The sequence below is a fragment of the Gracilinanus agilis genome, chromosome 1, assembly GCF_016433145.1.
Source record: "Gracilinanus agilis isolate LMUSP501 chromosome 1, AgileGrace, whole genome shotgun sequence".
Classification (NCBI taxonomy): Eukaryota; Metazoa; Chordata; class Mammalia; order Didelphimorphia; family Didelphidae; genus Gracilinanus; species Gracilinanus agilis.
The window spans coordinates 31,085,448-31,113,331 of record NC_058130.1 but is presented as its reverse complement, the minus strand read 5'-3'; the positions used below and the strand labels follow the sequence as shown (position 1 = coordinate 31,113,331).

Genomic DNA, 27,884 nt, shown 5'->3' with positions numbered 1-27,884 from the left:
CCAGAACTCTATCCATTGTACCGCCTGGATATACATCTTATATAGGCATTATTTCTGTATATACCTATATGATATAGATATATAGTCTTCTTATATTCTATATTAACATAATAAAGGCATTATTACTGTGTACATTTATTTATGTGAAATAGATATATATTCTTATATTCTAGATTAATATGATATAGGTTTTTCTGTGTATATCTACCTATATGATATATATAGTCTTATATTCTAGATTAATATAATATAGGTATTTCTGTGTATACCTACCTATATGATATATATATTCTTATATTCTATATTAATATAATATAGCTATTATTTCCATGTCTACCTATATGATGTAGATATTATATATTCGATTACTATAGGTATTATTTCTGTGTTTCTATACCTATATGATTCCTAAATATAATTTAACTAACCAATTATAGACATATTCTTATATTCTGTGTTGATAGGATGTAGATATTATTCCTCCATATTCCAATATATAATTATGACTACATAAATTATGGGTGTCTATGCCTCTATCCTATGTTAATAGACTATAGATATTCTTCCTATATTCTGCAGAGGCTGGGAAAAATCCACAGTCCGTGTGTTCATGCCCTCCAGAGCATACACTCTCACAGGGATGCGATACATAAAAAGAAGAAGTGGCCATCAAGTTGGACCTTACAGGACAGGTAGAAAAATTGTCAAGATTAGCAGCTGCTTCCTAAATTTAAGGAGATGGGAAGGTAGTGGGATGTCTTCAGGGTAGGGGCCATGATTAGTCCATTTTGGAGGACGCAGACAATGTGGGAAGGGCAGCAGCATATGAGACTGGGAAGGAGAGGGGACAGTTGATTGTGAGAGAATATTGAATGCCAGGTTAAGAATTTTTACATGTTTTTATCTCTGCAGTTGGGAGCTCCATGAATGGTTGTTGGTACATGAGAAGGTGGTAGCCATAGGGGATGTGGGTACAGGTCCAGATGAATGGCCCTGAGGGGCAGTAATGGGGCAGTAAAGGGGCGGGGGGGGGGAGAGAGAGAGAGAGAGAGAGAGAGAAGGGGATGGATAAAAAAGTACCATTGTTATAGACTTCGAGATATGGCAGTTTAACAGGAGAAGTGATGGAGAAAGAAAGATTTTGAAAGATGAGAAAAGTGAGGAAATAGCTGCGTGATACCTGCCTCAAAAGAGATAGTGAAGTCAATAGGACTATCCAGTTTTGGAACAAGTAGAGCCTTCATTCTGGACCTGATGAGTTTGAAGTTGCTTGCAAGCTATCCAGGGGGAGATGGCTCAGAACCAGCTGGACCCATGGACCTCTGGGGCTTTAGAGTGTTGGAAGGCATCCATGCTGACATAGTTAAAGCAGCAATCATGAGGATGTTAAGGGAGAAGAGGCACTAGGGAGCCACTTTGAGGATGGCTTTTATGGAGTTGGGAAGAGGATGATCAGCCAGTGAAGGAGACCCAAAAGGAGCTTCAAGAGTGATAGAGGGAAAACCAGTCAATCCAGCAGGCATTTATTAAGTGTTTTCTAGGTGTTGGAAAAAGAGTGATTAAAGACATTTCTGCTCTCTCAAGGAGAATGTGGCTTCAGAGAAGTCAGGGGAAGAGGAGAGTGTCACAGGGATAACAAGGACAACTGAACATTGGAGAGAGGTCATAAGATAATCTGGTGAAGAGAATTTAGAGACTACAGCCCATGTTCTCTTTTTATAGAGGAGAGAACTGAGATTCTAGGCAGGTGAAATAACTTACTTACCTCAAGTCACATAAATTAATAGAATTTCTAAATGCTACTAATTTATAAAAAGTGGCAGTAGAACCTTTCACTCCAAATCCTGTTTTGAAGAGTAAAGTCTTCAAAGTACCTAAGTTAATGGGTACACCTCGAAGAACTCTTTTCAGGAAGCCATGCGGTCCCAGGTAGAAAACACAGACTTGGGTTCAAATCTCCTCTTCCTACTGATAGGCATTGATTGGTAAGTAACTTATTTGAGAGGGTGAGATTGATTAGGCCTCTTGAGGTCTAGGTCAATGGGTGTTGGGACTCTAGGACTTTTTATTAATGGGTCCCCCTATCTCATAATGTTTTCTTGAACATCAGTGGTGATCATGGTTTTTACTTCTGTGAAAAAGCTGAGTTGAAATCCTATGTGGTTGATGCACATCTGTGGCCATTTCAAAGGAGATGAATTTACCCTGGGGAATGCGTGATATTTGTTAGGGGAAAAAACTCTCTGTCTCTGCCTCTGTCTCTGTCTCTGTGTCTCTCTCTGTCTCTCTGTCTGTCTCTCTCTGTCTCTCTCTCTCTCTCTCTGTGTCTCTCTCATTTCAGCATTGAGTGACCTATTTTCTTTTCTCTGGAGTGTACCCTGATCCAAAGACAACCAGTGATCTGAATTCTTATTGAAGCCTGATGGCAACTGTCCTATTTTCACTTTATAAAATCAATAGTCAATCAAGATATCTTTATTAAGAATCTACTATATAGGGGGTGGCTAGGTGGCTCAGTGGACAGAGGGTCAGGACTGCAGCTGGGAGGTCTGTGATCTGTAGGTAAGCCACTTAACCCCCACTGCCTAGCCCTTACTGCTCTTCTGCTTTAAAACCAATACACAGTATTGAGTCCAAGATGGAAGATAAGAGTTTAAGGGGGGAAAAATGTACAATGTAGCTGTGTGACCCTGGGTAAGTCTCTTGAACCCTTATTTCTCTTCTGCCCTAGAAACAATACATAGTATTGATTCTAAGATGGAAGGTAAGCTTTTTATTTTATTTTTTTAATAGAATTTTTTTATTTTTAGAAAAATTTTCCATGGTTACATGATTCATGTTTTTACTTTCCCCTTCACCCCCTCAAACTTCCCCCCTTCCCCCCATAGCCACCATGCACTTCCACTGGGTTTAACATGTGCCATCGATAAGAACCTATTTCCATATTATTGATAGTTGCATTGGTGTGGTCGTTTCGGGTCTACATCCCCAATCATGTCCGCATCAGCCCATGTGTTCAAGCAGTTGTTTTTCTTCTGTGTTTCCTCTCCTGCAGTCCTTCCTCTGGATGTGGGTAGCGTCTTTTCCATAAATCCCTCAGAATTGTCCTGGGTCATTGCGTTGCTGCCAGTACAGAAGTCCATCACATTCGATTTTATTTTAAAGAAGGAAAGAAGGAAGGGCGGATGGATAGATAGAAGAAAGAACCTCCTATGTTCCAGGCACGGTGCTAAGAGCTGAGGGGGGGCCAGAGAGACAAAAGAAAGCCCCTGTTCTCAAGGGGCTTATAGTCTAGTGGGGGAGAACAGAACTCTTGTAATTGTTAGCACTGACTCTGCTTTGGGTTGCTCTTGGGCGGCGTTTTATTGGGAGACCTGGTATTCTTTACAAAAGAAATCCTACACTGCCTTATGTAAATAGCTGAAAATAAAACACAGGCCTTTCCCCCTCCGCCATAAATCAGCCAGGGGTCTCTCGGCCAGAGAAATGGGCTCCTCAGGTCAGTTGTCCAGGGCCCAGGGAGAAACAGAACCTCCTAGTTGGTTCTCTGCAGGGCCAAGCTCACATCTGCCAACAGATGCTGGAGGTTGGGGACCCACTCCTAAAAAACATCCCTTCCGGGACAAATCTTGTCTGATTCCTACTGCGGCAGCCCAACGAAATAAAGGAGCCAGTTTGTTCTTTCCAGTGGAACTGTAGGGGCGGGGAAACTCTGACTTTGGAGGAGAAACCTGAGTCCACGAGCCTGCTGCACAGGGGAAGAAGGGCCTGCTCTCACCAGCACATGGAGGCTTTTCTTTTTTGTGGTTGCTGGTTTCAACCAAAAAAATGCCTGTTCTGGACCCGCCTGTGTGTGCCGGCTGCATGTGCAAGGAAGCCGTTCATCATTCGGGATCTGCGTAGCAGGAACAGCCCCAGACAGCCAATGCCTGGTCTTTCTTGCTCTCCATTCCTTTTGTAGCCAGAGTTGAAATGTTCCCCTTTTGTCTGGGGGAGGGAGGAGCGCGCGCACACACACACACACACACACACACACACACACACACACACACATCATTTCTGGGTTGGAGCTTCTCTTTCTTTTGGCCTCTTAGAAAAGTGGAGCCGCATTCTCAATTTCTGTTTGTTCCAAACTTTTCATTTGAACAACTCCCCAATAAAATTCAGGGCTCCCCACGCTTTCTGTTCGGGGTGTTCGTTTTGTTCTCCTTTTAACTATAACCCTCTGATCGTAACTAATAACTAGTGTCGGGGTAAGAACGATTTCCATCTCTCCCCTTTTGCCCTTTATGAATGTAGCTCCAGGCAGTGAAAATGTATTGGTCAGGGGAAGCAAAGAACCTGGGTCACCCGCAGATTGGATAATGGGGAGTAATGAGTTCTCCTGACCTAGATTCTTGATAATTAATTGGGGAACCTTAAATTATTGGTCATCCATCTAAGATCTGAGTCCAAAGAGGTTCTATTCTGCTGGCTAGGTCTAGGGGTGATAACTAGAGGTTGGTGGCAGACAGTTCTCCCCTTTTGTTTCAGTGCTAACGTTTGTGATTTAAGGGTCCGTTTCCCACCGGTATTATCAGGACAAATGACTTGCTTTGAATGGAGGGGGTGACGGTGAGGACTCATGGGACATCTCTGTCCTTTTCAGAGGAAAAATCAACAAGCATTTTTCATTTCCACAAGTGGTAGAATTAGCTGATGACTTACTCCTGTCCAGTAATAATTTGGTAAATTGTTGACATTTTGGCAAAGGTTGATGATTTTTAAAAAATCCCTCATCTTCTGTCTTAGAGTCTAGAGCAGCTAGGTGGTTCAGTGGATGGGGAGCCCGGCCTGGAGATAAGAGATCCTGCCCTCAGGCACTTCCTAGCTATGTGACCTTGGGTAAGTCACTTAACCCCAGTTGCCTAGCCCTTATCACTTTTCCTTCTTTGGATCAATACTTAGTTAACAATTTTAAGATAGAAGGTAAAGGTTGAAAAAAAATACTAAGTATTGATTCCAAGGCAGAAGAGTGGTAAAGGCTAGGCAGTTGAGGTTAAGTGACTTGCCTGAGATCACACCAGCTAGTAAGTATCTGAGGACAAATTTGAACCTGTGTCCTCCCGACTCTAGGCCTCAGACTCTCTCCACTGAGCTGCCTTGCTGCCCCTTATTATCTACTAAGGTTAGATGTTAACTGTTAAAAATAGAACTCTAGTGTGGTTTACTCATAATTTGCTAATTTTCTCTCTCCAAATCCTTTCTTAAAAGGAAAATTTTTTTATTGATAATCTTTTATTTTCATATCACTTGGTTATTTCCCATGTCCCTTCCTACTCATCCCATGTCATCCTTTATCAGAAAGAATTTTTTAAGGAAGAAAAATCATTTAAATTGATGATTATATTGCAAAAAATTACATTATATGTGAGTTTCTATACCCAAAGCCTCCTTCCTCCCTTTGCAAAGAAGATGCATGTCATCTATCTCTTCTGGGCCAAGCTTGGTTTTTTTAAATAATTTTACAATATTAAATCATTTTTGAGCACCTTGTGGTTCTTTCCATTTACATTGAAAGGAAATGATTCAATTCAATAAACATTAAGTGCCTACTATGAGCCAGACAAATTTGGGCAATTATGTGACACAGTGACTAGAGCACCAGATGTGGAGTCAGGAGAACCTAAGTTCAAATGTGGCTTGAGACACTTACTAGCTGTGTGACTGTGGGCAAGTCACTTAATCCTATTTGCCTCGGTTTCCTCATCTGTAAAATGAGCTGGAGAAGGAAATGTTAAATCACTCCAGTATCTGCCAAGAAAATCCCAAATATGATCATGACTGAACAACAACAGAAATGTTCCTCAGCACTGTACTGATCACTAGGGATACAAATAGAAAAGAAAGACCATCACTTTCCTCAAAGAGTTTACAATCTAAAGAGGAGAGACAACACACAAAAATAATTTAGAATGGCAAGAGGGTGCCAGGAAGAATCTGCTGTAGGGGCAGTCATGTTCGCTGAGCAGAGCTGCAGAGGGGAAGTGGAGAGTTAGCTGGGGAGTTCAGGTCCAGCCTCTATAAAAAAAAAAAAAAGCTTTGGGGGTTCCATTCTCAGCCCTCCAATCAAAGGAGGGGATAGGCTGGGAGGGAATTGGGAAGTTGTTGAGCATCCAAAGATGAACTGAGAATGAGGATGAGATGTCATCTTGCCCTGGAAGGGGCACCATATTTGGGTGGAATTCAGACCCGAGAGAGAGATAAGAAAATCTTCAAATTGTAGACTCAAAGCTATAAATGCTGTATGAAACCTTAGACGGTCATCAAGACCAAAATGCCCTTATTTTATGAGTGAAGAAACCAAACTCAGAGGGGCTAAGAATAGACAATGAAATAAGTAGCTAACATAGAATTTGAACCAGGACTGTTGTCTCATAATCCAGCCTTAGTTCCAGTGTACCATGATGCCACACCTGTCTTCAGAGAGCATCTTCCTCTTAGAGCAGTTTCTTGGAAGAAGTTTATGACTTCTTGAAGTCAGTGCCATAGACTGATACCAAAGATGGGGGGCAAAATTAGAATTTGGGGGTGGAGGGGAAAAGAGAATGGCTTTCTGGAAATGAGAAGTTTGTGGACTTCCTTACAAAATCTAACGGATGGTCTTTGGTCTCTGTCGTGACTCTTGCTGACCCAACGGCCTCTGGATCTCTTCTGCTGTCCCTTTTTTCATTGTCTTGGCTGAAAATGATGACAAAACCATTTCAGCATGAGAAGCCTTGGTTTCCCTTTGGGACAGACTTAATCCTCCTGCTTCCCATCTCTTCTGTTGAGTGATATTGGACAAATGTCCCATCACTGGAACTTGTTCAATTGGTTCAAACTGAAGTGAGGGCAAGATGCCAAATCAACAGTAGGTTATAAGCAGCGTGGCATTCGTGGAATGAGCCTTGGGTTTTGAGTCATTTGTCATGGATTTGGGCAGTTTCCTCATTTATTCATGAAGGAGTTCATCATCATCATCATAATAATAATAATAATAATAATAGCTAATATTTATATACTGCTTTAAGGATGCTAAAATTCTTTATGTACACGATTTCGTAATCTTTACAACCTCCAGGGAAGGCAGGTATTATTATCATCCCCATTTTAGAGATGAGAAAGAGGTTAAAGTTGCATAGCTAGCAAGTGTTAAGGCTGGATTTGAATTCAGGTCTTTTTGACCCTGTGCCCTATACTCTTATCTATTGTGGCACCAGAGAGATTTAGCAATAAAGGATAAGAATTATCGAAAGTATTTATCCCAAACCAGGAAGCTCACTTGTCCTTCCACATCCGAGGTTCCTGGGGAGAGGAGGCTCAAACCTGAAATACGCATTTTATGAAGTATGTGGATAGAGAGTGAATTCAGGAGGCAAAGGCATAGAAAGGTGAGATTCTTAATCTCAGCCTCAGGATTTTCTTACAGGAAGATTGTTCTCTGACAGTATCACCAGACAACTCAAGATTACCTCATTGTAGAGCTAATGCTAGGAAGCCTCTTAGACACCATTCAGTCCAATCCCCTTATTTTACAGATGGGGAAATTGAGGCTCAGAGACAAATGACTTCTTCAAGGTTACCACTTTTTGATAGTGAGTGTTCTATCACCTGAAGCCTTGAGGCAGAGCCTGGAGTATATCTCTTACTGGGAATATTGGAATTCATTTGTTTAGGGTTGGGACTAGAGATTTCAAATTCCAATTGAAATGTAAGATTCCAGGAACCTTGCAGCTGTGTACCTGATACAAAAAGGGAGGGAGGGAGGGAGGGAGGGAGAGAGAGAGAGAGAGAGAGAGAGAGAGAGAGAGAGAGAGAGAGAGACAGAGAGAGAGAGAGACAGAGAGAGACAGACAGAGAGAGACAGAGACAGAGAGAGAGAGAGAGAAGCAGAGAGATTGATTGATTTTTTCTCAACATTGTTCTTGACCAGATGAAACAATTGGGCTTCTCCCCAAAGCACTTAGGTATATTTTTGCATGTGTACGTACTTTCTCTTTCTCTCCCTTTCCCTCCTCCTCCTCCTCAATATTTTGTATAAGTCCTGCAATATTTCACTTGTATCCCCAACAGTGAACCAGAGAAAAGTCCAGAGAGCCCGGCTCTTAGTGATTTCACAGGATAGTTCAGAAATGAGCAGAGTTTGGATATTTTATACATTTTTGCTTAACTTGGAGATTTTTTTTTTTTTTTTTTTGCTTAACATGGCCAAAAACAATCAGGCCACTTCGATTATGACGTTGTTCAAGCTTTATAAACAACCAAAGAAGCTTTGCCCAGAAAAAAAGGGAGTAAGTGTCTAGCTCTTTACTGCCTATGGTTCTTGGGTGAAGAATAATAAAAGAAGACTGTTCTGATTGGTTGAGCAGCTGTGGGCTGCCCATGTGCTGCACTTTGATGTTGTAACAGGTTTATCATCAACTGGAGAGATAAGACAGCCTGCATTAAAGGACTAACTCCCTAATCCTGCCTATCACATCTTTAACTCTCTTCATATCGAATGCTGAGGGCTTGGGAAATTGCACATTGTAAATGATATCCCAAATCTTAGGCTGCCTAGATCAAAAGTCTTAGTGTCTAGGTGGGAAAGAAGGCTGTTTTTTTTTTTTTTTTTTTTTTTTTTGGTTTTGTTTTTTTTTTAATTCAGAGGAGGAGGGAAAGCTCATCTCTCTGAGCTTCTTGCCACATCCTGAAAGGAGTTTCCTCTCTTTATCCCCCTGAAACCTTGTACTACTCCTCATGCCAAATTATTGACACATAAATAAATGTTGCTTGATATTCTAGTGGAACCTAGAATGCCAGACAAGTGGTTAGGAAGAAGGGCATCCAGGTACTTTTTGGCTTCTGTAATTCTTTTTTTTTTTTTAAACCTTTACCTTCCTCTTTGGAATCAATACTGTGTTTTGATTCCAAGGCAGGAGTGCTAAGGGCTAGGCAATGGGGGTTAAGTGACTTGCCCAGGGTCACACAGCTAGGAAGTGTCTGAGGCTAGATTGGAACCCAGGACTCCCATCTCTAGTTATGGCTCTCAATACACTGAGCCACCCATCTGCCCCCAGTTTTTGTAATTCTTGAGCAGATTTCCAGGGGTATTCCTGCACCAAGAAGTGTAACTTCATGGGCCTCCCCTCTGCCCAGAAAAATTGGTGGTTAATGAAGGAAGGGTTGAGACATAACTTAAAGGACAGTCTGATGACCCTTAGTATCTTTTTTAGGGTTCAGGACTGGGCACTAGTTGCCTGCTGGGTATCAAATGCCTTCTTCATTTTATATCTCAGGATCCTTAGTAGCAAAAGAGCAGGAGGTTCACTTTTTCACACTTATTTTTGGATTTACAGAGCTAAGCACAATGTCTTTTTTTTTTTTAATTTTTTTTTAAACCCTCAACTTCTGTGTATTGGCTCCTTGGTGGAAGAGTGGTAGGGGTAGACAATGGGGGTCAAGTGACTTGCCCAGGGTCACATAGCTGGGAAGTGTCTGAGGCTGGATTTGAACCTAGGACCTCCCGTCTCTAGATCTGACTCTCAATCCACTGAGCTACCCAGCTGCCCCCTGCTACCAAGGATCCTGAGATATAAAATGAAGAAGGCACAATGTCATTTTAAAAATAAACAAGAGATCTAGTCTATCACCTCCCTCTCCTCTCTGTCTCTTATCTATCTGTCTGTCTGTCTGTCTCTCCTCTCCCCCCATCCCCTGCCAATATCTAGCTGGGATACATCTTGTGAATAGGGAGCTGAGGAGATTCTGGGTTGAGGCTGACCATCCAAGGATGCATGTAGAACTTCAGAAGCGTGATGTTGTCAGATGATAGCTTGTACCAAGGAAATGGATCCTTTCAGAAAAGAATACCAGCAGAGAAGCTCTGGGTGCAAAACTGAACTTCTCCCTCTCTGTTCTTGGTCTTAGTGTTGGGCAGGCAGGTGTCAGGCAGGGGATCATGGAAGGAAAACTGGACTTGCAGTTAGGGTTTGAGCCTGAGTGTCATAAAAGTTCAATAAGCTATGACAACCAGTAATGGTGAGTGGAGTGTTTGGCTGAAGGTCCCCTGCTCCTATCACATCCCCCCGAAGTACTGCCTTTAGTGATGGGCTTCATGATCTAGGAAGATCTTTGATAAACTACAGAGCACGGAGAGGATGAAACCAGGACGATCAATCGGTGTCATCTGGGAATCAGGTGAAGGAAGGAACTGGAATCGTTTTGCCTAGAGAAGATAAGACACTGGTGGGACATGTTAGTGGTTTTCAAATTTTTGAAGAGTTGGCATTATGGAAGAGGGTTATTAGACTAGTTCTGGTGGACCCAGATTTAAGAACCAGGAGCACCAGTGGGTGGAAGTTGCCAGGAGACAAGTTTTAGATGGATGTCAGGGGAAAAAAACCAAACCAAAACATGTTACAGTAATTTGATGGAATGGAAAGCTAGATTGGTGCCATTGGGCATCTTCTATAAGGGACCACCTGTCGGGCATGTTGTACAGGGCATGCTTTTTCAGATATGGGGTGGACCAGGTAGCCATGAGGATCATGTCTCTCCTCCAGCTCAAAAAGTCTGTGATTCTGTGAATCCTTTCTCCTCAAGATTATTAGTCTGGGCAATATCAGGTGACTGGGCAACCTCACTTAATTCTTAATCTCATCCATAAAATGGGCATTATAATAATTGTACCTATCTGACAAGAGTTGTTTTGAGGCTCATATTAGTAACATAAGTATTTTTCAGCTGTAAAACAATACACATACATGCCAGTTATTATTATTATAATGGAGAATCCCTGAGGTGTCTTTCTGAAGTTGGGTGGCCCCGATGGGAAGAGGGAAAGGAAGAGAAAAAGTATTTCTTTTGCTTCCACTATGTGCCAGGCACCATGCTTAGTGCTATTTTTGTTTTAAATCCTTATCTTCTGTCTTAGAGTCAATATTATGTATTGGTTACAAAGCAGAAGAGTGATAAAGGCTAGGCAATGTGGGTTAAATGATTTGCCCAGGGTCACATAGCTAGGAAGTGTCTGAGGCCAAACTTGAACCTAGATCTGACTCTCTGTCTGCTGAGCCGCCCAAATATGGCCCCTCCTCTATTAATTTTTACAAATTTCCCAATATCTGCATTTCTAGCTCCCTTGTGCATAAAGGCAGAGATGAGGCAGGAAGGGAAAGCTATCAGAATTTCTTCCCCCCCCCCCACATAAATAAAAATGATAGATTAAAATTAGCATAACAATGGCTAGTATTTATATAGAACTTTTTAAACCTTGCAAAATCACCTTATAAATGTTATCTCATTTGAGCTTTACCTCAGCTGTGGGAGGTGGGTCTATTATTATCCTTATTTACAGAAAAGGAAACTGAGGCAGAGATTTGCCCATAGTCACACAGGTATTGACTGGGATCAGAGTGGAACTTGGGTCTTCCTGACAGAAGGTCCAGCTTCACTGAGAAGATATATTAATTAGTTAGACTTTGCTGTCCAGAAAGAGAGAGACAGAAAGACAGACAGACAGAGAGGGGGGAAGAAGGGAAGGAAGGAGAGGCAGACTTTCAATGTTTTGTATATGCTGGTTTATGGATTCTTTTCTATTTAATATGAACTGGGCTTTTCTAATTGGAAGTAGAAACTTTTGGACTCCAGCATCATCTTTGCCAGTGTTGGATTTATTCCCAAGCTGCACGCATCCCCGGGATACAGGCTGTGCTGACTTCTCAGTGGGGCTCTGAGGACTTGAGCAGCTTCTCTCCTATTAATAGCAACAGTGAGGTACCAATTCTCCCATGGGATTGCCAAGGCAGTCTCTGTGTTCCTGGAATATCACTGACTCTAGAAAGCCATTTAACTCTCCTATTCTCTTGATGTTCACAAACTTTTCTCTCCCTCGTTTGGATGCTTGGACTTTAGGGAGAACTTATTTCAAAGATGGGGTAGCAGCAGGAGGGCACCATCCCTCCTGTGATACCCTGTCAGGCCTTTTTGGGGAATAACATTTCGTCCATCGATGCCTGTCTGCCGACTAATTGGGGCAGCACAACTCCTCACACCTGGGTCAGATGGGGTTACTAGAAATGCTTCCAAGTTGCCCAAGTCCATAATTATTGGATTTCCTTGTCCCTGCTCGGGAGGTGGACAACAGCTTGCCACATTGAGTGTCTTCTCATTTGCTAGCAAAGGGGCTCTTCTGGGTACCCCTTTTCTCTTTGGTCCCATGGGAGGGAGCATTTTACACACACACACACACACACACACACACACACACACACACACACACACATACACACACCACGTGTGGTATTCCCCCACCTCCCCTCCCCGGGGGAATGTAATTAGAGAAAAAGCCAGGGGAGCCCTCTGGGTTTTCCTGATCTTGTGTGGTAGCTGATGGGGGTTGGAGATGATGATGCAAGCTACCTAGATGGCGCAATGTATTGACACCCAGGCACAAACATTGTTTGCTGTAGGGTTCAACCAATAATTCTTGGAAGGGAGACTTATGGTGTAATAAGTCTGTGTGAGTGATGCGAAGGGGGAAGTCAGTGGTTGCTTTATGAGGGTCTGGAGGAAAGTAGGTAGTTTTTTTTTTTTTTTGCCTTTCTTGCTATTTCCTTTATGATTATTTTATGGAAAATAGCCTGGAATGTCAATACAAATTAACTTGTAGGGTATAATGTATCACAGCCCCATCAGTTATTCCCACCTACTCCCCATCAGAATGCTTGCTTTCAATTCCAAACAGTTAGATAGTACAGTATAGACAGCAGGATCATATTTTGGATTCAGGCAGACCTGGGTTCAGATCTTGCCTTAGATTCTTAGATATTTGGCCTTTGGCAAGTCATCTCTGACCTTTGAACTGCAAATATAATATCTCAACTTCGGTTTCCTCATCTATGAAAGGGGGATAAAAATGGCACCTACCTTATAGGGTTGTTATGAGAATCCAATGAGATAACATATGGAAAAGTGCTTTGCAAACAGTAAAGCAATATATAAATGTTATTTATTAATAATGATGATAGTAGCTATATGATCCTGGACAAGTGACTTAATCTCTCTGCCTCGGTTTCCTTATCTGTAAAATAGTATATAACAACCCTCTATATTCCAGAGTCATCATAGGGAACAAATGAGATAAAATAAATAAATCTTTTTGTCAGCCTTAAGGCATGATACAAATGCTAGGTTTTATTAATCATAATTAATATATTATTAATTCTCCTTGACTTCTGATTCAAGCTGATTTCAATTCTGCTGTCACTTTAAATTATTTCATTAAAGACTTTCTAGATTTCCTTGGAAAAGTGATTCCTTTCACTTGTCAGGCTTTGTTAGTCTTTTATTAATCTTTCCAGTTTTCTCTTGCCTGCGTGGGCCACAGTTTACTTAGCCATTCCCCCATTGCTGGACATTTAGGTTATTTCCAGTTTTGCAACTCCTCATTCTGCTCCTGTGAAAGTCTTTGAACTGGTAGCCGATTTTTGTTTTGCTTGGAGTAATACTTTGAGGATGGATTGTCAACAATGGAATTATTGGGTTTGACAGTAACAGTAACTGACCCATACAACCATGCTTTGGGATTTCCAAAGCCCTTTCCATACATTAGTCCCTGGGAGGAAAGCACAATGAATATTTTTTATTAATTCTCTTTTTATAGGTGAAGAACCTGAGGCTTTGGAGAGAGGCTGCAAGCGGCCAATCATCATATGTGTTGTATCAGAGATAGCAGCAGCAAAATACAAGTTAGGGAGAGAAAGAGAGGGAGAGGGAGAGGGAGAGGAAGACTGGAAACAGGGCTGGAGTTTTGGAGACCGTTAAGTGACAGAGGGGACTTTGTAGTCAGTCCTGGAAGTTAGATCTTATCCACTCCTCCTCAGATGCCCTAGAAAACCTTCCATGGATACACAGTCCACTCCCACAGAAGCCCAGAGAGAGAGAGAGAGAGAGAGAGAGAGAGAGAGAGAATGAGAATATGTGTGTTAGGTGGAGAAGGTGGTGGAGGAAGCAAAGTATCTGTGTTGAATACAAACCAGATATGAAATAAAAAGTGTCCTCCTTCTAGTAAGGGTGAATTTAAACTGGACCTGTGTTGACCCCCTTATTCTGGCTAACTCTGTTAATCAGAAAAGATGGTATTGAAAATCTCTCAAAAGGGGAAAAAATCCCCTTTCTGCCTTATCGAGTAAAGCAGACACTCTGAATGGAATCAATAATGAGCTATTTGGGGGTCTTTTCTGCCCTTGCTTTTAGGTCCTTCTTGGGGACACACTTTGGAACTGAGCTGAGCACATATTTTTATTCCAGAATTTTTCATTTTTGGTTCAAATCCATGATATTATTGTTTTCTTGGAGGTTGTTTTGGTGAACCACAAAGAACTAGAATTATCGCTAACATAGAATGTAGCTCTTTGATTCAGGGACTTTTTTCTTTTTTTAACCCTTGTACTTCGGTGTATTGTCTCATAGGTGGAAGATTGGTAAGGGTGGGCAATGGGGGTCAAGTGACTTGCCCAGAGTCACACAGCTGGGAAGTGGCTGAGGCCGGGTTTCAGGGACTTTTAATTTATTTTTTGGTTGTGGTATCCTTAAATGCCTAGCCCAGTGCCCATTTGGCACGGAGAAGTTGCTTAATAAATACTGGTTTATTGATTGATAGAAAGCCGGAGTACCTGGGTTCAGATCTTTGACTTTGCCTTCCATTGCCTGTGTGACTATGGGAGAAGTCCCTCCATTTCTCTGGGTTTCATTTTACTCCTCTGCCAAATGAGTGGGTGGTGTTGGGTCAGTTCCCATTCGATTCTCGATTTAAAGAGCCATAGTTTGAGTGTCTGCCCCATGCACTTGGAGAGTTGGGAGAGCTGGTTGGGAGATAGCCCTTTGTCCTGCCTTCCTCTGGGCTGACCCTGGCTTACTACACCCATGGCTCCCCAGGGCCTCTCTATCTCACCACTGGTCAGCTCTTGTTTTCTCTGTGATCCCCACCTGAATAAACACAGTCAGAACGTTATGGGCAGCCGGCCTGAGAATCTGCAAAAATTCCCCAGGGAACCAGTGATTCACCAGCAGGGGAAAGAGAGAATTGGAGACAGGCAGACCTTCTTGTTCAGCTAATACATTTCCTGGCCCCCCAACGATCAGGCCATTTCTCTTTTAAAAGATGCTGGGTCCTTTGAGCGGATGATCCCGTCTGACCCCCGCCTCTCCCTCCCACTTCATCCATCTCCTGATTCAAAAGGACACAAAGCTTGCTTTGAGATGGTTGTGATACTTTCTCTTGGGAAGGAAAATTCGGTGACCAGCCAGACCTGGAAAAGCCCTTGAAAGCTGGCTTCTGGGCCACTTCTCTCACGTCTTCCTCAAGCTTTTTCTTCTTTCACCTTAGACAGTGGGTTCAGTCTATTTCTTGTATGGCGGATACTCTTAAGACAACCGAACTACCTCCCCCACCCTCGTTGGATCTCCACTTCTGTTCACACCATCCCATTTGGCCTTTCAGTTGAATTCAGAGAGTAGCTCTTTGTACCTTGGCTAGCTCAGTTGGCCGCATCAGGGTCCCAAGAAGGCCAAAGCCATGGACTTGAGCCCAGTGAGGGCCAGTCACCCTCACTGTGATCAGTGGCACACACATTGTATTCCTAACCCCATTAGTCATCTTGAGGACTCGGTGAAAGAAGATGGGTGAAATGAGGGGAAAAAAATCTACCTGTCCTTATAAGGAAAACAACACAGACTTTATAAGGTGATCCAGGGAGAACATAACTACATTTTAAATTTTAAGTCATTTTTTTTGGAATCAAAAACAAAAATACATTTTCCTTCCCACCTCTCCCATCATGTTGAGGGAGGAAGAGAAGTAAGCATCTCATATTAGTGCCTGTGTGCCTGGTGATGTACTACGCAATTTGTAAATATCTCATTTGATCCTCATGGTTACTTTGACATATTTGCTGTTATCACCCCCATTTTAGAGTTGAGGAAACTGAGGCCAGCAGAAGTCAACTTTTAATTCATGGCCGAGGCTGGATGTGAACTCAGATCTTCCTGACTTCTTAGTATAATGTTTAGACTTTGGAACACCCCATATAAAGGGTGGCTTTGGGTGGGGAGAGGGCAGTAGGAGCTTGGAGACCAAGAAGAACTTCATGTAAAAGATGGTGCCTGAACTCAAGAGAACAAGCCCCTGAATTCTTAATGTTCATTGACTTTGATTTGTGTTCAGATAATTTGGGCAGAGATGAAAATGGTGGAGACGTTTGTGTCTTTATGATGAAGCTAGATTTGCTTTACAGTATTGATTGACCCATTTGAGGAAAGGGGAGAACGTAATAACGATAATAATAATAACAGATTTAAAGAGTCCATATTTTTATGGAAACCCCCAATGCTTTTATAATAATGATAATAATAAATAACTCCACAGCAACCCTGGGAGTTAGGTGTGATTCTTTTCCCTATTTTACAGATGAGAAAACTGGGACAAACAGGTAAAGTGACTGACCCAGAGTCACTCAAATAGTAAATACCCAAGATTGAATTCTTACTGACTCTATTCTCTGTGCTACCTCGGTGGCCTGACATCTTTGTGAGATGCATAGAGAAGGGTGTCTTTCTGTCCTGTTTTATAGATAGACAGGCTGAGGCGAACTCAGAGGTGAGTAAAAGCCAAGAGGAGTCCTCAGTGCCTTTTGGATCCCAGCCTGGGTGGCCCTTCCCTGTTAAAGTAGGGCTGCTCACTAAGCAGAACCATTTTCGGGGAGCAGTGGTTTTCTCTCTGATCCGCGTTGGGCTCTATTAGCATTTTAATTTTTTAAAATAACCCACCATCAAGGGAGTCCTTTCTCCCTGGCCTTTTCCTGGGACAGATCTTGTCCACTCCTGAAGGGCCCCCCGCTTAAGCCAGCCCTGCTTGGGGGTGGGGAGGTGTAGCATTTTTAACCGCCGGTTTCAAATGCCTCCATCTGTCTTACTGTCTAATTTAACATCCACTCAGAAAATGTAGCCAAGTGGGAGAGCTTCTCTTGCATGCTCTCTGCCTTTGAAGCCAGATTTTATTTTTGATGCCTGTAACAGGTGCTGGTTTAATAGAGTTTTGCTGTGTGAAGTTGTTCTCCCTCCTCCTCCCCCCTCCTCCCCACTCCCCATGGCTAACACTGTAAATCGACACCCAGGATGAAGGAGAGCCGTGTGACACCTCCCGACACCCCCCGTCTTTGCTCACTAACACCCCAGCGGTAGGACCCACCAGGAGGTAGCAGTTTGGCAATAAGGGAAGACAGAAATGTTCTTTGCCTTCAGCCAGCAAGAAATGGCTTTAAAACCCTGTCCTGCTCCTTGTTCCCTTGAGGCTGGCTTTCCCTTAAAGGGAGGATTGGGTCCTTCTCTGAAGTTTCACGCTGGGGGGGGGGGAGGTCAGTGGGCTTTCAGAGGTGACCCAGCGACTCGTAGGCAACCAGATCACCCCCCCCCCACTCTGGTCATTTGGACCAAGCGAGCTAAGAACAGCTTTGATGGATTGAATTTTGGCCCAATGCCGACGGTTCGTGTGTTTGTGGCTGAGCACCAAGCCAGAGGAGTTCGAAGGTGTGGGGAACCAGAGGGCTGGCCACCAGCTAATGGATCTTTTTCTATCTTTAGCCATTACAGCTCAGGAAGGCTGTCTGCTGGGAGGGGACGGGGTCTGGCTGCGTTGGTCTATGTGGTCCACATTGGGTCGAGAGAGCGAGAGCACCCACAGCGATGGAGTCATGGCCGTGTAGAGGGATGAGCAAGTGGGTTTGGACCTACCAAGTCTAGTCTTGAAATAATGATAGCAATAATAACAGATTTACATAGTCTATCTTTTTATGAAAGCCCTCAGAGTTTGCTTAATAATAATTCTCTTCTTCCCCTCTAAAAGTGTAACAAAAAATAGAATTCGGAGCTCAGAAGAAGCCCAGAGACCTTACACAAAGCAGGCAGTCAGCAAGCTTTTTAAAGCAGATATATGTATGTACCAGTCACTGTGCTTGGTACTAGGGATACAGAGGCATAATCATAATACTGTGTGTGAGAGCAAGTACTTGGTATTTCTGTGAAGCGGGTACTATTATCAGCCTCATTTTATAGTTTTGGAAGCTTGGCATGAGAGAGACTAAATGAGTGTCTAAGGCAAGGTTTGAACTCTGGTCTTCCTGAATCTAGGGCTGGCCAGCGATCTTATCCATTTCACTGTCAAGCTGCCTAATGACATGAATATCAAAGCCTTTCCCCTAAATTTCCTGAATCTTACAGATGTTAAAGGCAAGGTAAGGAGTGAGCGATTCCAGCCATAGGAGAAAAGCTCCCTCTGGAGTCCAGAGTCAGTGAGTTGCCCAGAGTGAAAATGGGGTAATAAGCCAGGATTCAAATCTCAAGCCTTCAACTATAAGTCTATAAGTCTTTCAATCGTGCCATTTAGCCTTCCATAAGTTCACAAGAACTTAGCTTCATTTACCATATTTACTTGGATTTTGAGTCTTGGACTGAGCTGTAAAAACTCATCATTCAAAACGAGTGGGAGGCTGGTTTGGATGGGCTTCAGTGGGTCCAAATCCATTGGGAATTTTCTTCCAGGATGAGTGGAGAAGTCCATATATTGACAGACTTGGCAGAAAGTCGGTGCATCCTGTGTGCGACCCTACCTTTGCATTCTGTTAGGTACCGCGCAAAAAGAGGTCTGGATTCACCTTGGAGGTCATCAGAACATATCGAATGTCAGCAAGGCCGGGTAGATAGGTGGCTAACACTGAGCCTTGGAGGTCAATTTTAAGTCCTCTGACTCTGAATTAGCTACATGAGCTTTGTTAAGTCCCTTAAATTCTAAGCACCGTGGGACAATTTTTTTTTAAGACTATGGGTTAGGAATGGCTACCGATCTACATTGGTGAAGTCATAGGTCTAGTACTGTGAGGTGAACCTCTACTTCCTCCCACCCTCTCAAAGAAAAGGAGGAGGGATGTGTTTTTATCTAGCAGTTGTAGACATTCGTCTTAAATTGGTATGAGTTCCTTAGACCTCAGAGGTACAAAGATTGTACTCTATAGAATTCGTAGTGTCTGCGTACTTGGAAAAGCATGAAATAAACACTAGAAAGCCCACCCTGGTCATCAGTCCATTGGTCTGCCAAGAGGCCACGGCTCATAGCGTTGGGAGATCCTTCAGTGGCTGGCTAGCTCAATCCCCTTACTGACCAAAGAATCTTTTCTGCACCCTTCCCCAGAAATAAGTCATTGCCCATTTAAAAATAACAGCTCCTTACACCACACTAGTAATAATCAATTTTTCCTAATTGGAAAACCCAAAGAAAAAGCGTTAGAAGAGTTTGCATTTTGGGAGAATCCAAGAGAATAGGCAGGTGCACGGTTGAAGGGTTTTGCCTGACAGGAAGGGTTAATCAGAGTCTGTGATGTCTAAATGAAAACCTCTCTAAGAAAGGAATGAAACAGAGAATGTAATCAAGCCGACTAGGGTTTGGAATAAATCGTATTTATATCCCATACTGTGTATAGGAGAAGTCACTTGGCAAGGTTTTGTTTTGAAGTTCAATTCTCTGAGACGGCTCAGCTCTGGAAGTGAGCAGTTTTGACAATCTCCAGCTGGAACCAGTTGGCTTTGGTAGTGGGACCTAAGACTTATGGTTGGAATCTGATGGGAGCTGGCTCTGGTTCTGTGTTCTTGTGGGGTAGTAGCAAGGGGGGGGGGGGAAGGGATTATACCAATGACTTCCCAATGCCACAGAAGTGGCCGGTGATTGATAAAAAGTTAGTTAAAAATGGATGGAACCAGCAGAATTACTGGCCTGCTGATTTGCCCTCTTCAGTGTCAAGCTATGTTGGGGCATGCAATTCAGTGGAAAGATTGATAAACTCGGAGTTGGACGTCCGGGGGTCTCTGCTGTTTACTACATTGACCATAGCACAGTGTCACTGGATCTTCTGTTTCTTCAGCTGTAAAATGAGGGCCTTGGCCTAGATCACCTCTAAGGCCCTTTCCAGTTCTAAATCTCTTCTTCTTCCTTGGTGAAAATCAGGTCCATGATAAAAGACAGTTCGATCTTTGGTTCCTTCAAAAGGCAGACTTAGGAAGAGTTGAGAAACATGGAGTAATAGGAGATATAGTTGGGAGAGGTAGGTTAGTCATAAACTTATATTTTATTGAATGTGAATATGAATAATATGCAATTATATTTTATTAGTTGGTAGGGATTGAAGCTTTTAAAGTAAAAAAATAGCATGTTTTATCTATGAATTATGAGGAGGGCAACCGAGGCAGCTTCCTGGAGGATTAGTTAGAAGCAATGACCTGGAATGAGGTCAAGAGTCCAGTTAGGAAGTTACTCCAATATTGTGTGCCCAAAAGTATGACCGTGTACCCCTAGGTTGTGGGAATAGAAGGGAGAGTGTCCTATTTGTGAGAGATCATGCTGATCAAATTGGTAGTATTTAGTAACTAATTGTATGGGAGAAGAAAGGGTCCGAGGTAGATGCTCCCAATGATCACCCTGATGCCTTGGGAGATGAGGGTGTTATCAGAAGTGGGAGTTAAGGGAAAGGGGCGAGTATGGAGTGAGGGGAAGGGGCTGAAGGAGATTTCCAATTTGGTAGCCAGATAGGACATCGGCTGGATTATCTGGTCAGCCCTTTGGAAAGAAGGATTTGAGCCCTGAGGAGATGCTATTTGCATGTAGTTAGAAGTTAGACTTTATTGAAATGGAAGAGAGAGGGCAATATGTAGAGCTTTCAGAAAGGATATACCCTTATTGGAGGAGGAGGAGGAGGAGGAAGAAGAAGAAGAGGAATTAGCCAAAGAGACAGTGAATGGAATGGCCAGAGAGGTGGAAGGAGAATCATTCATTTGAGAGGCATTCATTAATCTCTGGGTTTATGATGGGATAGACATCAGTTAGGGACTAAGACAAAGGGGCAAATAATTCAGACTCCCAAGGAGCTTCCATTTTGATAGAGGAGACAGCAGTCACATATGTAAGTAGATATGATTTCAAGGTAGTGAAATGAAATATGAGCCCATCAGAGGAAGGATGACATGAGTTGATTCTGGAAGGAAGAGAAGGATTCTATGAAGGGGAGACAGGGAAGGAGAACTGTGGAGTTGGCAGTGTTTTAGAAGTCATGGGACAAGGAGAGGAGAAGCTATCCAGAAATGGGAAGTAGTTATCAAGAGTATCAAATGCTACAAAAAGGTCAAAGAAAATGACAGGGGAAGAAAAAGGCCATTGGCTTTGGGCCATTGGATTGAAAACACTTCATACCAGTTTTAGAAGCAGAGAGCTGGGAGATTTGGAAGAGGAGCAGGTGCAGAACCAAATGGACTGGGCTAATTAGGAACTAGTCTAAATGGGAAAAGGACGTGGAATTACATGAAACATCTGACCAGAACCGTAAAGGAATACTTGAAAATGTGAATTTTCCCCCTATTTTTTTTTAAAAAAAAGAAATTATCATCTTAAGTATTGCCATCATTAAGGAATTTCCTATTCCCTTTGGGCAGTGCTTTCAGTGGGCATTGCTGATTTTGGGGAATTGTTTCCATAGAGCATTACCAACTCAAACTAGGTTACAATGAGTTGATGTGTGTGTGGGTGTTTGTCAGGAAGAGTGAGACAAAAGAAAGATGATGGAAAGGACCACGGAAAGGTGGCCTTTCTTTGCTTTGGTTTTGAATGGGGGGACTACAACATGTGTGTACACTGAGCTGAAGGTGCAAGGACATAACACAGTTGGAAGACAAAATGAGGACCACCTCTTCCTTGGAGATGGGAGATATTTACTTTGGGGGAATAGCATTGTAGACTTATAGCTAGAAATGACCTTTGTTCATTAATTCCAGAGGTTGCTAACTTTTTTGTGTGTCTGGACCTCTTTGCTGCCAAACTATACAGACTCCCTTCTTAGAATGTTTTTAAGTACGTAAGATAAAGGATATAGGATTAGAATGGAAATTAGGGTGAAGTACTGTCATCAGAATTTTTTTTTAAAGAACATTTCATCAGACCCCAGTGATCTAGGCCAACCTCCACATTTTACAGATGAGGAAACTGAGGCCCAGAGATATTGTCACTTTCCCCCAAATCATAAAAGAGGTAAATGACAGAAGCTGTGCCCTTGAACTTCACCCTTACTCATATTGTGCTGTGGACAAGAGGAGTAAATGATGTGAATTCCCCTCTGATAAAGAATATTGGAATGTTCCCAGTGATCAACTTGTACTCACAGTGGAACAGCCTTCTTGGCCACTCCAGGACCGTCTCCAGTGTATAGGTTAGGAACCCATAGCTGAGAGCTGCTGAGAGTTCCCTGTTAGGCAGCTCATAGGTGCTAGTCAAGCATCTGACCTAGATCCTCCACCCCCAGTCAGTCAACATTTATTAAGCGCCTACTATGTGCCTGGCATTGTGCTAACTCAAATATTTTATAATACTGAAACAGAGAAGAGAAGAGATTTCCCAGCCTGATTGACTTCTGGACCGCCTTGAGTTATTTCTATGTTGTTTTCATCTTAAGAAGAGTTGATCAAGGACTGACCTGGCTTAAGCAGGAAAGTTATCTAAACTGGTGGGATGGCTATAGAATATATTCCTAAATACACTTTTCATACCTTGCTACACACATTTCTTTGTGATACATTTTTTGTACTATATCCCTCATAGGAGTTCCTGAATTCATCTTCTTTATAAGTACATTAGTTTTCCCACTACAGATGCTGCACACACACCTTTATGATACACCACCACCACACACACACACACACACACACACACACACACACACACACACCAGGATACATTTTCACACCACACAATATTTTGATACATTTTCAGTGTGCATACATGCTTTTTTTATGATACATTTTTATACCCCTTCCACCCCAACGGATTTTCAGAACTTCTTTATGATACACTTACAATACAGTTTCCACATTACACACACACACACACACACACACACACACACACACACACACACACCCCTTTGTGATACATTTTTAACAGTACACACATTTCTTTATGATACATACTTATATATGGTATATTTTTCACACCTGATACACACATACCAGGGGAGTTTTTGAGCTCATCTTTTTTATGATACTGTTTTTATACCACAGACACATTTTTTCTATACATTTTCATATTACATATACACATTTCTTAATGATACATGTAATAATAAAGTATAAACATTATACTCACACTCCACTCCTTCAATACCCCACAATAGTTTCTGAGTTTTATCTTTTCACTATAATTTTTACACCATTCTTCTCTCTCTCTCTCTCTCTCTCTCTCTTATTTCTCGTAAAGAACTGGAGATATTTTTCTGACTCAAGGGAAAAGTAGCTGGCCTCTCTTGGGTCAGAGGACATGTTTTAATTTAGATTGGGTGAAGGGAGAAGATGGGGGAAATAGGACCTTTCACCACTTGGCTTTCCCCAGGTACATGGAACAGTGCCTTTTCCTCCATGGGTTTTGAGCTCTGGGCCCCGGGAGACTTGTGAAAAAACAAGGGTGAAGAAGAAAAGACCCAGAACTTCTGGGAAAGAAATAACTTGTTTATACCCGTTGGATCTGATTTGCTCAAGTGTTTGTTTAAAAGAAATGCCACTTTGTAAGAGGCGGCCTGGGTTACTTGTTCTGTGTGCAAGAATGCTTTGATTGGCCCGGGACTCTGACACTGTTTACTCAGAATCTAGCCATTGAGCAGTTTGGACCCCCTGGACAGAGGAGCTTTCATTATTTATTCAGCAGGTTCTCTAGTGTCCAGAACTGGCTCTCCGAGAGCAATGTGGGCTCCGGGGCCAGCCTGCCAAACCAGGGAGTGGGACCACTCAGCAGCCTCTTGGAGCATCTGTTTTCCTTCCCTGGCCAGTGCTTGGTGGTTATGAACCATGCTGGTTTGCCAGAAAAAGAGATTAAAGAAGCAAACAAATCTTTTGTGGGAAAACATGCTCTTAGAGGGGCAAACACTTTTCTGCAGCTCTGGAAGTAGAAATAAAACAAAGTGAAACCATTTCACACTTTGTTAATGGAGAGAAGTGGTCACTTGGTTACCCAGGTCCCAATTCCTCCCTCTGGCTTTTGTCTTAGGTGAGAAATTCCATCTGTTAAGGAAACATTTGCTCCACGTGCAAGGCACTGGGGACACTGTAGGACCTCAGCCTTTGCCCTCAGGGGGCTTATAGTCTTTAGTTTTATCAGTGAAAGGTACTTGTCTCTGCACTTCTGAGCATTTGTCTCTACCTTACTGAACTTCTCTATGTTTACCGTTTATACCATTGGTTTTAGATACTTGCTTACAGCCAGTAGTATGTTTTGCCCTTTAATATCTCTGTTTTTTGTTAATTCTGTGTAAATCTCCCTGCCATAGGCTTTACCTCCCAATAGTAAGTTAATAGATAATCAATAAGCTCACAGAATTTGAATTGGAAATAATCCCTGATATCCCCTAGGAGGACCCACATCTGCCTAGAAGTCCCTTGTAAATCATCACCAAACAAGTGGGAATTCAATCCCTGGTCCCCCTGCCCTCCCAAACCTGTTATCTCCTTGAGGCAGCCTCACTGCCCTTTGGAATTAACCCTCCACAGATAAAATAGAGACCATCCATTATGAATTTCATTGTAAAGGATGTTGGAACCAGAGCCAAATGATATAGGTTCAAATCTGGGCTTTGTCACTTACTATCTATGTGACCTTAGATGACTCGAGTCTCCTTTACTGGGACGAGATGAGAATTGTCAGACACATGGCTCAGAACTCCAAAGAATTGGGAAATATTTAACGAAATAAATAAAAATGTAATAAAACATAGATAACGCTACATTTGAGAACTACCAGTGTGTGGCCCACAGAAACCCTCGGGTATGGATGGGAAGCCCCAGTTTGTATTGAGTTGACACTACTGGATCAGATGACCTTTTTCAAGCCATCTTTGATCTCTGACCTGAGAATCTTTTTTCCGTTCTGTACATCAGCACCTCTCTCCTTTACCTGAGGTCTTATCTGGAGGGAGAGGTGGTCCTTCTTGCCCAGACAGACTTATCTCTCCGTGCCCTCAATCACATGCCTGGTGAATTAGTAATCTTTCCCTCACGTTGAGCCTATATCTGCTTCTCTGTCATTTGCACAGTGAATTGAATTATATTCTTTATTTTTTTTAATTTTATCTTTATTTTATTCAATAACAAATTTACACATAAGTTTTCCAAAGTTATATGTTGAATTATATTCTTGCAAGAGTAGATTGTACTCCTCAGATCAGGAACCACGAACTAGATATAGTTAAGACTATAGTTAGAAAGGGGTAACTAGGTGGCTTAGTGGAGAGAGCGCTGAGCCTAGAATCAGGAAGACTCCTCTTTGTGAGTTCAAATCTGGCCTCCGACACTGTGCCACCTGGGACAAGTCATTTTGCTGCCTCAGTTTCTTCATTTGTAAAATGAGTCAGAAAAGGAAATGGCAAACCACTCAAGTATCTTTGCCAGGAAAATTCCAAATGGAGTCATGAAGAGTCAGACACTACTGAAAACAACTGAACTACACAAACAGTAAAATTCATTTTGAAAACTAAACTTTATATTGATTTTGTACTTCAGGCAACACAATAGGATCCGCAATGTGGAAGGGAGCCAGTTGAAACCTTATGTTTCCTTGCAAATGTTGGACCTGAGCTCTAATAACATCACCGAAGTCCGAAGCTCTTGTTTTCCTCGTGGACTGCACATAAAGGAACTGTAAGTTTTCCTCTGATCAATTGACATTTTCCTTGCCATTTGGGGAGTGAGAAACCCTCCTTGGACCCTGCCATCCCCAAGCTTTTGTAGTATTGGACTAAATTCTCCTTATATTAGGGTGTCACCAAGTGCCCTGGAAATAGTTCCTTTTATCACATGGAAAATGGTGGCCAAGAGCAGCTAGGTGGCTCAGTGGATACAGAGCTGGGCCTGGAGATGGGATTTCCTGGGTTCAAATCTGGTCTCCAACACTGTATGGCCCTGGGCAAGTCACTTAACCCCCGTTACTTAACTCTTACCACTCTTCTGCCTTTGAACTAATACACACTATTGATTCTGAGACAGAAATTAAGGGTTTGAAAGAGAGGGAGACAGAGAGAGAGAGACAAACAGATAGAGACAGAGTTGGGGAGGAGGGAGAGACAGACAGACAGACACAAGTCCGTAGCAGGAAAGTTGATGGAGGACAGAGTAAAAACATATTAAGAGAAAAATTCTTTGTAAAAGTTTTGTTTCCTAAGTAATTAGCATGTTTTACTAGCCACTCCTCTATCCATTTCATTTTATATTGGATTGTCCAGCCATCTCTGGATTATCTTTCAGATAGTGCTGGAGATGCCCATAGTGGGAGTCGGCACTCAAACAGTTCAGCCTTCCCAGTTCATGGAAAAAGAGAGAGAAATTCAGCCCACGTTCATCTCTCTTTAGCACATCGTGCTTGTGTAAGATGGGTAGGTCAGTGGGATGAAGTCATAGCACGTTCTGATTGGAAGTAGCATCCATTCCAACTCACTCTCGAGCAGAGATGCTCTCCCAAAGTAGCTGATGGCTTGAGGTCCTCTTTATTTGAAGCCGAACCCCCTAATTCCTGAGGGGAGCTTCATAAGAAAGCTCCAAATCTTCTTTGACTCCCAGATCCTACCCTTTGGGGGCACCACTTTCATTTCCCAGCTTGTTCTCAATAAAAGACTCGGTGGCGGAGAAGGGGGAGTACGAATGGATCAAAGAAGGATTTCTGGATTTACAGATTATAAAATACGAAGTGCTCATAGTGTTCTCTGCACTGGGGATACAAAGATAAAAGACAGTCCCTGTCCTTAAGAGCTCCTATTTTATTGGGAGATGCAAAATAAAAATCAAGGTAATTATGGGGGAGTGGGAATGTGCTAGCCACTGGGAAGACAGGGATTAGGGAAAGGTCTTGGTGCTCTTTAGTGCTTTCCACAAGATATCCGATGACTTGGGAGTTAATCTGAGTTAATTCTATGTAGCTATTTGTGGGGAAAGTGTTTGGACAGGAATTCATTCCATATCCTTCTCAGGATGTTCATACCAGTTTTATAGATGTCTAAGTGAGGCTTAGGGATAATAGACCAATTCTATGCTTAAAGTAATTTTGGGTGGTTTCTAGCTCTAAAGCCTTGTTAGCCCAACGGGGCACATTTTTGTCTTGGACGATGGCCGTGTAAGGGGGCTGCTAGTTGTGTTTAGTTTAGGTATAGACAACAACAGAAGGAAAGATAGCAGGGCAGTATGGGCTGCCCCCCACCTCCCAGGAGGGTTGTGAAGGTTAAATGAGATGACATGTAAAAGTTTTATCATTGATGTTATTATTGCTATTGTCATCGTTATTATTATTTTGATGATGACGGTGGTGTTATTTTACATCGAGTGTCCAGACCGCCCGATGATGGCATTAGAGGAGGCCTATCTAATCTGGTCTGGAGCAGCCAGTACATTTTTATCAGACTGTGCTATTTAATCTGCAGTGTGGGGAACAAATAGTACAGCAAAATCTGCAAGGAATCCCTGCTTGCCATCTTTTTGACGGTCGTCTCCCGGGCCGGAGAGTTTTTTCCACAGCCATCCTACCAAACCCCCCTCTCTCTGGCCTCTCTCCTCTTCCCTTTCTCCAGAAAGGCAGAATTTTTGTACAGACAGGGATAAAGAAAGCCGTCAGGAATGACACAGCTTCCTAAAGTCTGTGACACCCTGTATCTGCTGCTCTGGCTTTTCCAAAAACAATCTAGAGGAATACACTTTATAACTGTGGATACCTTCCCAGTCTACAAAACTGGAGGAAGGAGAATGTTCAGCTCAATGTCACA

General features: G+C 42.5%; 1 protein-coding gene across 1 annotated transcript in view; it reads left to right on the top strand.

The window, feature by feature from the left end:
- LRIG1 (leucine rich repeats and immunoglobulin like domains 1) overlaps positions 1-27,884 on the top strand; it is a 139,492-nt gene that overhangs the window by 76,700 nt on the left and 34,908 nt on the right. The window contains exon 4 of the mRNA XM_044675768.1: positions 25,639-25,776. Within this exon, the coding sequence (XP_044531703.1) occupies positions 25,639-25,776 (138 nt within the window). The remainder of the gene's footprint in view (positions 1-25,638; positions 25,777-27,884) is intronic.